General features: G+C 38.4%; 1 protein-coding gene and 1 pseudogene across 1 annotated transcript; both read left to right on the plus strand.

Annotated features, from left to right (window-relative positions):
- The first annotated feature begins 208 nt into the window (after nucleotides 1-208).
- TFPI2 (tissue factor pathway inhibitor 2) lies at nucleotides 209-4,940 on the plus strand. Its single transcript, XM_058725080.1, has 5 exons — nucleotides 209-576; nucleotides 892-1,074; nucleotides 1,720-1,899; nucleotides 3,347-3,517; nucleotides 4,122-4,940. The coding sequence occupies exons 1-5, from the start codon at nucleotides 489-491 to the stop codon at nucleotides 4,202-4,204; spliced, it is 705 nt and encodes a 234-aa protein (XP_058581063.1). The 5' UTR covers nucleotides 209-488; the 3' UTR covers nucleotides 4,205-4,940.
- A 3,155-nt stretch (nucleotides 4,941-8,095) lies between these two features.
- LOC131508558 (tubulin polyglutamylase complex subunit 2-like) lies at nucleotides 8,096-13,313 on the plus strand (annotated as a pseudogene).
- Nucleotides 13,314-16,717: the final 3,404 nt, after the last annotated feature.

The following is a 16,717-nucleotide window of genomic DNA, read 5'->3' on the forward strand; positions in this document are numbered from 1 at the left end:
CCCAAAGAATTTCACACTGTCTTTCTGCCCTTGCAGTACTTGGATTTCGAGCTTTCAGAACATGGACTCAGGCTTCAGGGTGATGCTGCAAGTTGGAACCTTGTGCAATCACCCCCAGGTCATTTCCCTCTAGCTTGCCGACTTCCCATCACTGACACAACGCCACATCTGGCCACCCCCGCCAGGCCGCGAGAGAAAGTTTGGGAGAGGCAGGTTCAACCTGGTGGGGAATTCCTCTCCCCCGCACACTTTCCAGCGCCCTGCTGTGGCGGGTCACACAGCCCAGTAGGGCATGAATCAGCCTCCCTTCCAGGCTCCGCATAGGCACGCTCCGCCCCGTCCGGGGTCGGAGGAGGCTCACCCTACTACATAAAGCAAGCACCCAGCACGTCGGCACCCAGGCGGCCTAGAGGCTGGACTCTGTGCACCCTTTTCCAACGGGACTTTCAAGGAACGCCTCGCCCCGAGGGCCAATTGAACCGGACACCATGGAGCCTACTGGACCTCTCGGGCTGTTACTTCTGCCATTGCTCCTGATGGGAACCGTGCTGGGAGATGGTGTTCAGGAGGCACCAGGTATGGGCTGGTCTGGGACCCCCCTCTTTGCGCCGGGCTTCCGCTGAGGTAGGCAGTGAGGGCGCTGCGGCAGTGGGGCCCCCAGCACCCACCCTCTCCACCCGGATTTCCCCGAGCCCCTGCCGCACGGGAGTCTAGAGCCGTGGGAAGAGGCACTCCCGCCGAAGTTTGTACTTTCTCTCCTGCAAACCCCCCCCCCCCACCCCCCGCTGCTCGGAACAGAACTCCCCCCGGGAAGCCTCTACCTTCCCGGGAGACAGGAGACGTGGCTGACCTCCTTCCCTCTCTCAGGCTCTCCTTTTGACCCTCCTGTAGGAAACAATGCGGAGATCTGCCTCCTGCCCCCGGACGAAGGGCCCTGCCGGGCCCGGATCCCCAGTTACTACTACGACAGGTACACACAGAGCTGCCGCAAGTTCATGTACGGAGGCTGCGAGGGCAACGACAACAATTTCGAAACTTGGGAGGCCTGCGATGAAGCTTGCTGGAGGATAGAGAGTAAGTTTTCGCACGCAAACTCAGAACTCTTGCGCGCTCCTTGCAGGGAAGGGCTGGTGGTAATTTAAATTTATGCCTCCTTGAAGACACTGTTTCCTCATGTAGATCATCCATCAATTTGAAATACTTTCACTGGACTTTATTATTAAAGTATGATTTAGCTAACTATAAATTTTCCTTTTGTCCCTGGATGCCCAAACATGTTTTGGCTTAGTACAGGGATATAGTGGAGATTCATGATAATGTTTTCTATTTTACTTTAATTATATTTATTGTATCTGTTAAGGCCAGTAACAGAACATGGGACTTTGCGATTCAGGGAAGTAAGCCAAAAATACCCATCCGTGTGAATAAGTTTAATTAACTTCATGTGTAGAAAAATCAGAACACCCTGTGAGAACAGAGAATTTCCACTACATTTGGCTGACTCGGGTCTGGAGCCACTGTTACAAAAAAAAAAAAAAAAAAAAAAAAAAAAAAAAATCTAAAATAACTGGATTAATGAAAAGTCTCTTGGGGATTTACTATCCCAGTACTAAATGTGATGCTGTTTTCTCCCCAGTTGTTTCTGAAAATATAGTAAAGTTTTGATGTAATACTAAGATAATTTTTGACTAACACTGTTTTATGCCCTCCTTTTCCTAGAAGTTCCCAAAATTTGCAGGTTGGAAGTCAGTGAGGGGCAGTGTGGAGAGCCCAGAGAAGAGTATTTCTTCAATCTCAGTTCCATGACATGTGAAAAATTCCTATCTGGCGGGTGTCACAGCAATGAGAACAGGTTCCCAGATGAGGCTACCTGTATGGGCTTCTGTGCACCAAAAAAAAGTAAATACTACTTTTATGGTGTTTCTATTTCGTTTCTTTATTAAGACTTTAGGAGTAAAAAATCAACAATTTGATGTGGAATTCACATGGCTTGTGTTCTGGTGATTTCACATATAGTATGATATCGATCTTCACACAATTGCCCTGTGAGGAAGTAGAATTATTCCCATTTTTACATATGAGAGGACAGGCTACCAGAAGTTCATGACTTGCCAAGTTCTCAGGGCTGGAAAGTCACAAAGCCATGCATGATTTTAGTTTTTGCTTCCTCTTCTGGATTGTTTCTTTAGAACTATTTCTTACTACTTAATTTACACATAAAAATTACAGTATTCTGGGGGCGCCTGGGTGGCGCAGTCGGTTAAGCGTCCGACTTCAGCCAGGTCACGATCTCGCGGTCCGTGAGTTCGAGCCCCGCGTCAGGCTCTGGGCTGATGGCTCGGAGCCTGGAGCCTGTTTCCGATTCTGTGTCTCCCTCTCTCTCTGCCCCTCCCCCGTTCATGCTCTGTCTCTCTCTGTCCCAAAAATAAAAAAATAAAATGTTGAAAAAAAAATTACAGTATTCTGAATGTCATGACCTCAGGTTTGGAATCACTTATTATAGGAGACAGTGGAATATATACAGACTTAAGATGGTGAAACTCGAAAATTTCTATCTAAAGTTTTTGGCTAGATTTCTGTATCCTTTAGTAACTGCAAATTGCAGGACAAAGAGATCTCTATCCTTCTTTGCTCCCCTTCTTTGTTCTTACCTACATCCTCACCCCCTCACTCCCTAAAAATGATGTGTTACTAGGGCAGCATTTTTGTAGAGAGAGACAATATAGGCATTTTCCCTCAGCATAGCAGACATACACAAATATATACAAACTTAACAAACAAGGAAAACTTGCTTTGGCAGAGATTTGAGGGAGCTCTATAGCTATTTGCTGTGTTCAAAATGTAAAATCTTGAGTTAATGGACAGATGGTCGTCGCTGGTATTTCCTTAAATTTTTTGTGTAAATGTAAATGTTCCAGTGGCTACTTGGGAAATAGATACATGCATTCTTGATTACTAGTGGAAGGAGAGCTGCTAAAAATATTTAAAATAAACCTACCAACACAAGAAACTTTACTAAAGCATGACATATATCAGCCCTTGAAACATAGCCCATTTCTACAGACCATATCTGTTCTTTGGGTTCAATTTTTTTACACGTTCAATTGATACAACGACATAGCTTCGGAAGAAATTCTCTCCAGTTTATGAAAATTTTAGATTTAGCAAAGTATAGCATGTAAGCTTTCTTGAAAATTGAGACACACTTTTTAAATGGTTTAGTATGATATTTTGGATTCAGAATGAAGCTTCTATGGGATTAGATTTTCTTCAGTTACTTCAGTAATCACAGCTTATTAATTCTGGTATTACTGCATTTCTAATTTTATTTTCTCTTTTTATAAAGGTCCATCATTTTGCTATAGTCCAAAAGATGAAGGACTATGCTCGGCTAACGTGACTCGCTATTATTTTAATCCAAGACACAAAGCTTGTGAGGCCTTCACCTATACTGGCTGTGGAGGGAATGAGAATAACTTTATTAACATGAAGGACTGCAAACATGTTTGTGTAAAAGGTAGTGATTTTTTTCTTCATTCCATTTTTAAACAAATTTTATAAATAATTTATAAGCAAATTTATATTTTTATGTATCCATTTTCCTAATAGCATATTGACATTTCAAGACTACTTCTACATAAATAGCATTTTAGTACTGGTCAGTTTTGTCAAATGCTAATGCTGTCTAGCTACAATAGACAGTAGTTGTATCCTTGCATTTTAAAGGTAGAAAGTTAGGGGCGCCTGGGTGGCGCAGTCGGTTAAGCGTCCGACTTCAGCTCAGGTCACGATCTCGCGGTCTGTGAGTTCGAGCCCCGCGTCAGGCTCTGGGCTGATGGCTCGGAGCCTGAAGCCTGCTTCCGATTCTGTGTCTCCCTCTCTCTCTGCCCCTCCCCCATTCATGCTCTGTCTCTCTCTGTCTCAAAAATAAATAAACATTAAAAAAAAATTTTTAAAAATAAAGGTAGAAAGTTACTAACTTGAATGGGTAGTGAGTAAAACTGACTTTATAATCATTAAAAACAGTTGAGGTGAGCTGGTAAGCATGTCGGCACTGTTGATTTAAAGTGAGTGTATGGGCTGGAGATATATGATATTTATTTTTACTTTGTTGACTTTAGCTTTGAAGAAGGAAAAGAATAAGAAGATGCCAAAACTTTTCTTTGCTAACAGACGGCTGAAGATTTGGAAGAGGCAATTTTAACTTTTTTTTCTATATTTCATTTTGTGAATGCTACTGCCTTTACGGTTATATCTGAATAATAATATGATAACATGGGTAAATGAATCATTAATGATTTACTCGCCAGTTTTTATTGCTACAGGTTACTTTTTTGTATATTTTTATACATAACCAGCTGCTATTCAAATGTGAATCAATTATTTTTAATTTACCGTTCACCTATATGAGGTTGAATTCTTACTGTGCGTAAGATATAAAAGCAAATATGACTCACCCAGTTCTTGGGGTTGTTCTTCCTGAAATCAGAAGGTGATAGCAATTGAAAAGCATAAGACAGTATAATCATGTTGTCTTAATACATATTATCATAAAAAGGACCAGCAAATACATTTCATTTTGCATTTAAAAGTTGAATTATATTTTAAGTCCAAGGAAACAAACTTGTGGATTTATCAACACTTGAGAAAAATATTACAAGTGCTGTTAGGTAGACATGATTAACCTCTATTTCTATTGTGTCATTTAAAAGATAATAAAATAACTTTTTTGACCGAATAAAAAGTTTGCAAATTTATTAAAATCAGAAATGTTTTCTTCTGGGTATAAAATTCTCTCTTTAACTGTGTTTCCATCCATCATCCCCATTCACATGTATATATATGTTTATACATATAGAATAGATGGCTTTTAATATTCTATCGTTACCTTACTTCCTAAGATATAATAAACTGGAGACCACTAAAATTGTTAAAAATTTTTAACTGTTCAAGGTGTTTATTTATATTAAACCAGAGAGCATGCATGAATTTAATAATTTAAGTTCCACTAATGAAATATTCTTGATAAATATGATCATTCCAGTTAAACAGTTTTTTCTTTTTTCTGTAATGACTTTTTTTTAATTCCTACATTTTCATGGCAAGATTAATATGTTTAAAAGTATTCCCCTAATATAGAAAAATTATAAATGCATTTGCCCTTTGCTTGAACAATTCCTCTTTTAAAATTCTAGCCCAGGGGCACCTGGGTGACCCAGGGGTCACAGTTGATCATCCCACTCTTGATTTCAGCTCAGGTCATGATCCCAGGGTCATGGGATCAAACCCCTTATCAGGCTCTGCGCTGAGCATGGGGCCTGCTTAAGATTCTCTCTCTCTCTCTCTCTCTCTCTCTCTCTCTCTCTTCTTTCTTTCTCTCTCTCCCTCTGCCTCTCTCTCTCTCTCTCACTCAAATAAAATCAAAACAAACAAATCTATCCCAAAGGTATTGTGAGAAAAGTACAAAATGGTATAAGCCTGAGGACATTCATTGATGTATTATTCGGAACAACTGAAAACTGGAAACAAACCAGATAATCATCAATAGGGGATTGGTTGAAGAAATTATGGATGAAAAATGAGCAAAATATCTATATATGGGTATCATGTTATCCTCAGAATACATTTAAAAAACAGGGTCTAGAACAATATGAATAAAATATACACATCACAGAGGACATAAGGATATTAAAAATAGTTGCCTATACCAGGAAGGAGGAAACAGAGGATGGGACAGGTATGGAGATATTATATAGTTTTGATCTTATACCACGCAAACACTGCATAATTTAAAACCAAAATTAAAAAGAATAGAAAGCATTCCTTCTGCAATTAGAAATAAACTAAAACAATTGAACCCAAATGAATATCAGATGGTGGCATAACTATACAAAGAATATGTAATTGTTTCCGGTGACTTTCAAAGCCAGTATTTTGACTATATGTCTTTTAAAGGCTATAATCTAAGGGTCATATAAATTCCGAAGAAATCTGAAAATGCAGATTAGTAGTCATTAGCAATATTGGTACTGTTATTTTGAACCTATCATATATAGAAAATATATTTCTTTAGAAGTCAAGATTTTCAGTGTTAAGAGAAAAAGACAGAAGTATGAAATTAAGAAATTAAGAAAAAGCCTTTAACTTTTAAATTGGAATTACAAATATTAGTATGAATTGAAAGTATATTTTCTCTTTTAAAAAAATAAAAGTGTTTTCCATTTAAAAGTCCTTGAAGCAATGATAATCCAGTGGCAGTAAGTACACCTACCAGGGTTCTGAGGAGAAATCACCAACTCCAGGTCTAGAACTGGAAATATGTAAGATGAATTTAGGCCATCTTATTCCAGACAGTGAGGAAGCTATCAAAGACTAATGAATCAGGGGCACCTCGGTGGCTCAGTTGGTTAAGCATCCAACTTTGGCTCAGGTCATGATCTCACAGTGTGTGGGTTTGAGCCCCACATGGGGCTCTGTGCTGACAGCTCAGAGACTAGAGCCTGCATTGGATTCTGTGAATCCCTCTCTCTCTATTCCTCCCTCCCTCACACTCTGTCTCTCTCTCTCCCAAAAATAAAAGAAACATTAAAAACCATTTAAAAAGAAGACTAATGAATCATATCATAAAAACAGGAGGGTAACAACAAGGGCCTTTCAATGATCTAAAATAAGGCAATATGAACATCAAAACAAATAATGACCACAATATATATAAATATATAAAAATGAATTAATAATTACACACACGTGCACGCCTCCTTGGTCACATTTGGAGACTGCTAGGGCACTCTCCCATTACTTTGAAAACTGATAAGTTAACAGAAAGAATAAAGTATTTATCCTTTTTTATTTATCCTTAAATTTATACCACCGGGAAACTAAATAGTGTATAAAAGTTATTCATAGAAGAATCTCACCTTATACATGCATGAAGATGTTAGAAGATACCTCTAATGAAAGTATGCATCTGGGTAATGATCATCTGTGGATGCCGAAGCTGTGGCTCAAAAGGTTGATAGAGGAATTAGGCTTATGTCTCTGAATCCACGGATAATTTCAGTGGCAACAGACATTCTTTGCTTCTTGATATGATGAAGCAGCACACACCTCCTCCCCATGAAGAAATCTTGAAGAAAGAAAAAAAATTGAACCTGAAGTTAATCAAACCTGTAGATCTATCATTCATGAGGCAATATTGGGGATAAAGGAACAAGTTGAAAGAAACCAGGGGAAGTCAACCAGCCAAATCCATAATGTTGGCCACTCTACAGGAAAAATACCTTACGTTTTCCAACAAACCAATGAACTTTTTAAAAGGAGTGAGAGGAGGAGCCAATGCTTTTATAGCTTTTATATGGGATGCAGCATGTCATTAAAAGGTTTTTGGTGGAATAAGACCTGTATTTGTGACTACTCTTGGTGGTTTTTGAGAATGATCAGAGCAAAAGGGTCTTATGTACTCTGAGGATCTTATGTACAGAACCTTTGGGAATTCTGGGGATTCCAAGTGCTGCAGGGAAGCTTGATTTGGTATTTGCTGCCTTTAAGTCCCCTGCAGCCAAAGCCCTCAGGAGATGGCTCAGCCTACATTCAGCTACAGCCGCAGCTTTCTGTCCAGCTTGGGTAGGAATTTTGAAAACAATTTTCTAATACGCCAAAACCTCTGCCATTTTATTTTAATGAAGAAGTATATAAAGCTGTTGTAGGTCATCCTGCAGTCTAAGTGAAATTCCTTCTCGCCACAGCCTGAAGACAAGTCACTGCTGTGGTTTCACCAGACAGCCTGATTAAAAGGAATGTCTCGTTCTAGGTACAAAAAGACACAAAATAGAACAGGCTGGCTTTAAATAACATAGTCTTTTATTGAAAAAAAAATTACTCTGGACCGCCACTCATTCCTGCTCTATGCACACACACTGTCACATGTTTAACCATACAAACTGCAGTGGAGCCTTTAAAACTGCCTGGATCACAGCATCTCTAGATATACATGCTATCTCTGCCAACAGTCTCGTAGACATTTAGCTAATGATGTAACTCCGTCATGTTCTTTGGAGTATCTGTTCCTGTACTGTAATAGTGGCTCCAGTAAAATATGGGTCTTGTGATAAAAATAAGGAAAGGTGGAAAAGTGGAGTTTGTAGTTTTAAGAGATTCTTCGTCTAGGTATTTTAAGCCTAGAATGAAGGCAAGCAAATGTGGGCATTGGAACCATCCAAAATTATTTTGTCTTCACTCAGTATTCAATTGGTAACCAAGTATATCTGTTCAAGTCTATTCTAATGCTGCTTATCTTATTCCAGGAAAATTAAAACATTTTCCCAAATTTCCTCCCTGCCTGTCTGCTCCCTATCCATCATCCACACTGATGCCATGGCTGATGCCATGAAGATGCTGTTGAATCTTCATGTTAACTGCCCAAGCCCCTAGTGTGTCATTTAAGGCTTCTTAAAAGTGGGCCATGACCTTCCTCTCCAGATGTATCTCCCCCATTCCAACATCACCAGTAAGCTACAATTCAGTTGCACTAAATTATGTTCAGTTTCCAAAGAATGTGATACTGCTTTGGCTTTTTTGGTAATGTAATTAACGAATTTTGCACATGAGAACCATCCAGGGAGCCAGTTATACAGCAGTCTCCTATGCCCAATGACCGGGGGTTTTGATTTAGTGGGTTTGAGTTAGCAAAGATGTACATGACAGACAATGACTCCAGATGATTAGAAGGTACACTTGTGCCACACTTTGAGGAACACTATTGTATGCCTCAGTTTAAGTTTTTGTTTTCTTTGAAATGAATAGCCTTCCCTCTTTACTAACCACTTGGTAAGCTGAATCTTCTTATTGGCGGCATTCCTTGAGTTACCTCAACCAGGTTTAATCATTTGTCCTGTGGCTTCGCTATATCTAATACAACTTCCTAGTTGCACTAAGATAGCATTTAGTTATTTTCCTAGGATTTTTGTTGTTAGGGTGTTCAAGTTTTTCATGCAAAACTAATAGGTTATATTTTGATTTTTAAAATATGTTATTATACTCACTGTATACTATTTAGAAAATTAAAAGTATCTACAAAGATAAGAATAAAAATAATCCGGGGCGCCTGGGTGGCACAGTCGGTTAAGCGTCCGACTTCAGCCAGGTCACGATCTCGCGGTCTGTGAGTTCGAGCCCCGCGTCAGGCTCTGGGCTGATGGCTCGGAGCCTGGAGCCTGTTTCCAATTCTGTGTGTCTCCCTCTCTCTCTGCCCCTTCCCCGTTCATGCTCTGTCTCTCTCTGTCCCAAAAATAAATAAAAAACATTGAAAAAAAAAATTTAAAAAAAAAAAAAATAATAATCCAAAATTTCATCACTAAGTAATTAACAACCACTCTTCTGTTCCCTTGAAGTGGAAGTAACTTAGTCAAGAGGTATGAACATGTTAATGCTCTCAGTATATGCTGACAAGTTACACTACAAAGTTCTATCAGTTTATCTCCATCTAAGAATCTAAGAATGTATGCAAATGCCCAACACACTGGGTTTTAAACGAACAGAAAAATAAATTCACTTCTTTGTCATAATAAAATTATATCTCATCATTATTTTAATTGGCATTTCCAGGATTATTACTAACGTTGAACCTTTACAAATTTTATACATTTTCTTTCATTAAAGGTTAATACTTCCTTTAAACTCAGCTCAAAATTTTTAACATAAAAATAGAGCTTAAATTTTACAATTTTAATCATGAAAGGTTTCAACTGTACAGAAAATTACAGAAAACTAGTATAATTGACCCAGTTTAGAAAAGATGTCAGATTTGTTTCAGGAGCTTTTTCTATTTTAATGGAGCTCAAGATTCAAAATGCACCTCATCCTATTTTCCTCTCTCATGAGAAGTAACTGCTCTCCTGATATTGGAGTGTATACATTTTCTGCATATTTCTTTTTAATTTTTTTAATGTTTAGTTATTTTTTGAGAGACAGAGCACGAGTGGGGGAGGGGCAAAGAGAGGGAGACACAGAATCTGAAGCAGGTTCCAGGCTCTGAGCTGTCAGCACAAAGCCCAATGCTGGGCTCAAACTCATGAACCACGAGATCATGACCAGAGCCAAAGTCAGATACTTAACCACCTGAGCCATTAAGGTGCCACATTTCTCTGCATATTTTAATGCTTGTATTATAAATATAATAACTCATAGCAACATGAAGTATTGTTCTATGTGCTTTAAAATTACTCATATGGTATCACACCATATATATCCATTGTCGTCATGCATTTTTACATACAATATAAAATTGTCATCACACAATTTTACATTACATACATGCATTTTATTTATTTTTATTTTTATTTTTTTAATTTTTTTTTCAACGTTTTTTATTTATTTTTGGGACAGAGAGAGACAGAGCATGAACGGGGGAGGGGCAGAGAGAGAGGGAGACACAGAATCGGAAACAGGCTCCAGGCTCCGAGCCATCAGCCCAGAGCCTGACGCGGGGCTCGAACTCACGGACCGCGAGATCGTGACCTGGCTGAAGTCGGACGCTTAACCGACTGCGCCACCCAGGCGCCCCCATACATGCATTTTAGAGGATATACCCTCTAAATCCATTTTGTTTCATGAAGATCTGCTTCATTTATTTTTACTACTCTATAGTATTCCATTACATAAATATAGCACAGTGTGTTCATTTCCCTGTTGATGGATATTTACTTTATTCCCAAATTTTGGTTATTATATACAATAATGAATATTTATATACATATCTCATTACACACATATATGTGCATAAAAGTGAAATTGTCAAAGACAAGTTCATTCAACCTACTAGATTTTGCCAAATTGCTCTCCAAATACTTGTAGCCAGCAATGTATACAAATTTATATTTCTTCAAGTTTTTTGCAACATTGTGCATCAGTGATGTCTTTATTGACATTCATATAAGTGAGAAGTTATACCTCATTACTGTTTTCATTTTTGTTTTCTGATTAGTAATGGGATTGAAAATTATTTTTTCACATTTTATTGGCTATTCTTCTATAAATTGCCTCTTTATACTCTTTTCCCATTTTTCCATTTCACTTTGTGTCTTTTATAATTAACATATTTTTTACGCATTCTGGGTAAGAATTCCTTGTTAGTTATATAATATAGAGATACCTTCTTCCAATTTGTGTAAACAGTGATGTTGTTTTATTTTCCCTTTGCCTGTTGGATTATGATGTTACATTATTGCATAAAATGTCAGAAATCTGGGTTAATTTAGCACTTTCTCAACTTTTAAATTGATTATGTAGCCTCATTACAAGAAAGCAGGAAGTATGATGTTTGTGCCAAAGCCCAGATCATGTGCTACTTCCTTAGTAAAACAGTAACATTTGAACAAAGAGATAAGAAAGGTTTTATGTATTATAAGAAGTATTATATTGCATATAAAAAGAAATATTGGAAGAAATATTGGCTAGGAATTTCCCCAAACTAATTAAAGACATGACTATACATTCAAGAAGCTCTGTGTACCCCACATAGAAAATAAAACAAAACAAACAAAACCAACTAAGCACATCACAGTCCAACTTCTGAATGCTAAAAACAAACTGACAATCTTCATATACCTAGAAAAACAGAGATAATACCTCCAAATGAGCATCAAAAAGGCTGATGATTGACATTTCCACAGAAATTATGGAAGTCAGAAAATGACAGATTAACATTTTAAAGTGCTAAAGAAAAACAAACAAACCCTGCAAACCAATATTCTATATCCAGCAAAAAATCCTTCAGAATCGAAGGATAAGTAAAGATGTTTACAGTTAAACACAGCTGAGAGGATTTGCTGCCAGCAGATTTGCACTACAAGTAACATTATTGGGAATTCTGAAGGAAAATGATTCCAGATGGAAGCACATAACTGCAAAATGGAATGAGAACACTAGAAGATGTAAACATCAAAAACTATAAATGAGCCCATCTCTGCTGCTGCTCTCACAGTGCGGAGCTGGGACACATAGCTGTGTTGGAGACGCCGCCCTCAGGCCGCAGGAAGCCACACCTGGAGAAGCTGCTGTGGGGGATCACTTGAAGCCTAGAGTCACCCCCAGGTGTGACAGACACTACTATCATAGGAAAGTCACCTGCTGAACATCATATGGGTTTCTCCATGGGAACAAAATAATAACTGCATGCTACCTGAGGATGTGAAGAAATTTTTTCCTGATGACCAGTGGCTGCCACATGACATGAGTGTGAAGCTGGACGAGCACACCATTCCAGTGGGCAGCAGGGCACCTAACAGCACCTCCAAGCCAACTTGACTCAACCAGTCTTCCATGCATTCACTCCCTAATGCACCAACCTTGGCAGGCCTGGAGGATTGATGCACTTGAAGCCAGTGAGAATGTCCAGAGAAGCCTCACTTTGATTCTTACAGTGTGATATTGAGTTGGATCCTTGCAATGGGAAGGGAAGGTTTGCCTTGCCTACAAAAGACGGAAGCCAGCAATAGCACAAGATGCTGAAATTTGGCTACTAGATAGAGAGTTATATAGGCATTTTCTTTTTTCTTTTAATTTTTTTTTTTTTTTAATGTGTATTCTTGAGAGAGAGAGAGACAGAGAGAGTTGGGGAGGGGCAGAGCGTGAGAGGGAGACACAGAACTGAAACAGTCTCTAGGCTCCAAGCTGTAGCCCAATGGGGGCTTGAACCCAAGAACTGCTGGATCATGACCTGAACCAGAGGTGGATGCCCAACTGACTGAGCCACCCAGGCGCCCCTATACTCACATTTTCTCACAGATACCTTTACCGCTTACTATGTCCTGCTCCTCATGTATCTGGGCCTGCCACAGTGGCAGTATGACTTCACCAGCTATGGCATCCCACAAGTCAAGCAATGGTTCAACATTTATAAACCCATCACCTACAACACAAACCAGCTCACAAAAGAAACCAACTCCTTCATGAACAAGCTGGATCGCAGCAAAGTGTTCAAGAGCAAGAACAAGACCTTAATCCCCCAAAAGAAAGAGCCCAACCAGCCTGCAGGTGGCCAGAAAGGGCCCTCAGTTCCTTCCTTCACCTTTAAATTCTCTTGTAGCCCTGGAAACCCTGTTGGAAATGAGCATCCCCACCTCCCTGCCAGTCCCACAGTGATGATTTCTATGCAGACGGCCCAAGCGTCTTCCCATCTGAGTGAGCCAAATCCTAAGCCTTTGACTCCTGTCAGCATTAGCCAAGAGTTCAAGGGCATACTCAGGTCTCCCCCAGAGTCCTTTCCTTACCCTCAGCTTTGGAGAGCTGTGGAGTTTCAGAACTTGTTTAAGTAGCTAAACAGATCTGTAAAGAGCTTTCCTTTCTCTCCACTCCCAACCCTCTACACTTTTCAGCAGTGATTAGAGAAGGGCTCCAGAGAAACCACTGGTTTTGACCCATGAAGCATTAGAATGGTGCTGCTCTGTTGGTAACTGTTAGCCACATGTGACTGTTTATATTAAAAATTCAGTTCCTCAATTACATTAGTTATGTTGTGAGTATTCATGTGGCTAGTATTATCATCACAGAAAATTCTCTTGGGCAGCACTGCATCAGAATATTTTCATGCTGCCCTTTCCCAGATTAGTTTATTTTTGTTAGAGAATGTGGATATCTTAATTTGATGGGTATCATGTTCCATTAAAATTCTTAAAAAATTTTTTTTATGTTTATTTATTTATTTATTTAAAAAAAATTTTTTTTTCAACGTTTTTTATTTATTTTTGGGACAGAGAGAGACAGAGCATGAACGGGGGAGGGGCAGAGAGAGAGGGAGACACAGAATCGGAAACAGGCTCCAGGCTCCGAGCCATCAGCCCAGAGCCCGACGCGGGGATCGAACTCACGGACCTCGAGATCGTGACCTGGCTGAAGTCGGACGCTTAACCGACTGCGCCACCCAGGCGCCCCAATGTTTATTTATTTTTGAGAGAGAAACAGAGACAGAACATGAGTGGGGAGGGGCAGAGAGAGAAGGAGACACAGAACTGGAAGCAGGCTCCAGGCTCTGAGCTGTCAGCACAGAGCCAGACGCGGGGCTAGAACCCATGAACTGTGTGATCATGGCCTGAGCTGAAGTCCAATGTCAACCGAGTGAGCCACCCAGGCACCCCCCTGTTAAAATTCTTGAAGATACAATTGTATATGTGCTTTTTGTCTTTCATAAGTAATTCTCACTCTGCTCCTTTTTTCAGTTTCCTATAAAGTTTGTTGTTTCCAGTAAAGGAAAAAAACTATAAATGAACATTCTGTTTAAAAGCATTGAGTATTATATCTTATGCATATAAAAGCTTACATTTAAAATATATGAAATTGATGGCATCAAAGGTGTTTTGATTAATGGAATTAAACTATTTTTGTTTCTTGTATGCTTTGGGAAGTATTACAACTTACCGTGTAGAACTCATACAGTGACTTTAAGAATAATCAGTGAAATAACAAAATATATATAGCTAAAAGCTAATAGAGTAATGAATGGAATAATAAAAAAATAAAACAATGACCAGAAATAAATAAAAGAAAGACCAGAAAAGATAAATGAAGAAACAAAGATGAAACAATTAGAAAACAATGGCAAGATGGTTGACTTAAACTCAACCATCTCAGTAATATAATAGGTAATAATAGGTAACTAGAAATTAATATAAGATTATTGGAAAATCTCGAAGTGTTTAGAAATTAAATACACAGTTATATAGCACATGTGTCAAAAAAGAAATCACAATGAACTATGTTTTAAATTGAATGAAAAAAATGTGACATGACAAAAATTCCAAGAAGCAGTTAAAGTGGTGGCCAAAGGGAAATTCTTAGCTCTAAATTAGTATACTGAAAAAGAAGTTGAGAATCAATCTTCCAATATACCATCTCAAAGAACTAGAAAATTAACTACAAATTGAACATATTTAAGTACTCCCTAAAGAATAGAAGAAAATGTTTTAAAAGCAGACATCATTGTATGAAAGACCTAAATGTAAGACAGGAAGCCATCAAAATCCTCGAGAAGAAAGCAGGCAAAAACCTCTTTGATTTTGGCCGCAGCAACTTCTTACTCAACACGTCTCTGGAGGCAAGGGAAACAAAAGCAAAAATGAACTACTGGGACCTCATCAAAATAAAAAGCTTCTGCACAGTGAAGGAAACAATCAGCAAAACTAAAAGGCAACCAACGGAATGGGAGAAGATATTTGCAAATGACATATCAGATAAAGGGGTAGTATCCAAAATCTATAAAGAACTTATCAAACTCAACACCCAAAAAACAAATAATCCAGTGAAGAAATGAGCAAAAGACATGAATAGATACTTCTCCAAAGAAGACATCCAGATGGCCAACTGACACATGAAAAAATGTTCCACATCACTCATCATCAGGGAAATACAAATGAAAACCACAATGAGATACCACCTGACACCTGTCAGAATGGCTACCATTAACAACTCGGGCAACAACAGATGTTGGCGAGGATGTGGAGAAAAAGGATCTCTTTTGCATTGTTGGTGGGAATGCAAGCTGGTGCAGCCACTCTGGAAAACAGTATGGAGATTCCTCAAAAAACTAAAAATAGAACTACCCTACATTCAGCAATGGCACTACTAGGCATTTATCCAAGGGATACAGGTGTGCTGTTTCCAAGGGACACATGTACCCCCATGTTTATAGCAGCACTATAAACAATAGCCAAAGTATGGAAGGAGCCCAAATGTCCATCGATGGATGAATGGATAAAGAAGATGTGGTATGTATGTACGAACATATGTATATATTACACACACACAAACACACACACACACACACACACACACACACACAATGGAGTATTACTTGGCAATCAAAAAGGATGAAATCTTGCCATTTGCAACTACATGGATGGAACTGGAAGGTATTATGCTAAGTGAAATTAGTCAGAGAAAGACAAAAATCCTATGACTTCACTCATATGAGGACTTTAAGAGACAAAACAGATGAACATAAGGGAAGGGAAACAAAGATAATATAAAAACAGGGAGGGGGACAAAACAGAAGAGACCCATAAATATGGAGAACAAACAGAGGGTTGCTGGAGGGGTTGTGAGAGGGGGGATAGGCTAAATGGGTAAGGGGCAGTAAGGAATCTACTCCTGAAATCATTGTTGCACTATATGCTAACTAATTTGGATGTAAATTAAAAATAAAATAAAATAAAAAAATAAAAAATAAAATTAAAAAAATAAAAAAATAAAATAAAAAAGCAGACATCATTGTAAAGAAAATGAATGCATCAAAAATTATTTCTCAAAAAATCAATTATTTTGTTAATAGCAAGATACTAAAGAAAGATAAAGAATATAAATTATCAATATCATAAGTGGAAAAACAGACATTACAAATCCTAAAGATCTTGAAAATAGAATGGATATTAACAAATTAATACCCATAAATTTGATAACTTAAATAAGCAAATACCTTTAAAACCACACATGACAAAATAAGAATAACTATATCATTTGAGAGGTCCAGTGCAAAATGAGAGTTTCTTTGTTCAAACATTGATAAAAAATTTAAATATGGTGACAGTAAAGCATTAAATTAGTACAAGACATTTATAAGTGCATGTCATTTCCCAGATTATATGACCATGGGCTGGCCTTGCTTCTAAAACTGACATACAAATGAAAATTCTGATCACTTATATATCCATTAAAGAAAATGAAGCCA

Source organism: Neofelis nebulosa, chromosome 4, assembly GCF_028018385.1.
Source record: "Neofelis nebulosa isolate mNeoNeb1 chromosome 4, mNeoNeb1.pri, whole genome shotgun sequence".
Lineage (NCBI taxonomy): Eukaryota > Metazoa > Chordata > Mammalia > Carnivora > Felidae > Neofelis > Neofelis nebulosa.

Coding starts and splice junctions, on each gene's coding strand:
- TFPI2 (XM_058725080.1), top strand. CDS start 489: ATGGAGCCTACTGGACCTCTCGGGCTGTTACTTCTGCCATTGCTCCTG. Junction 1,900..3,346: donor CTTCTGTGCACCAAAAAAAA/GTAAATACTACT, acceptor CTTTTTATAAAG/GTCCATCATTTTGCTATAGT. Junction 3,518..4,121: donor CAAACATGTTTGTGTAAAAG/GTAGTGATTTTT, acceptor TGTTGACTTTAG/CTTTGAAGAAGGAAAAGAAT.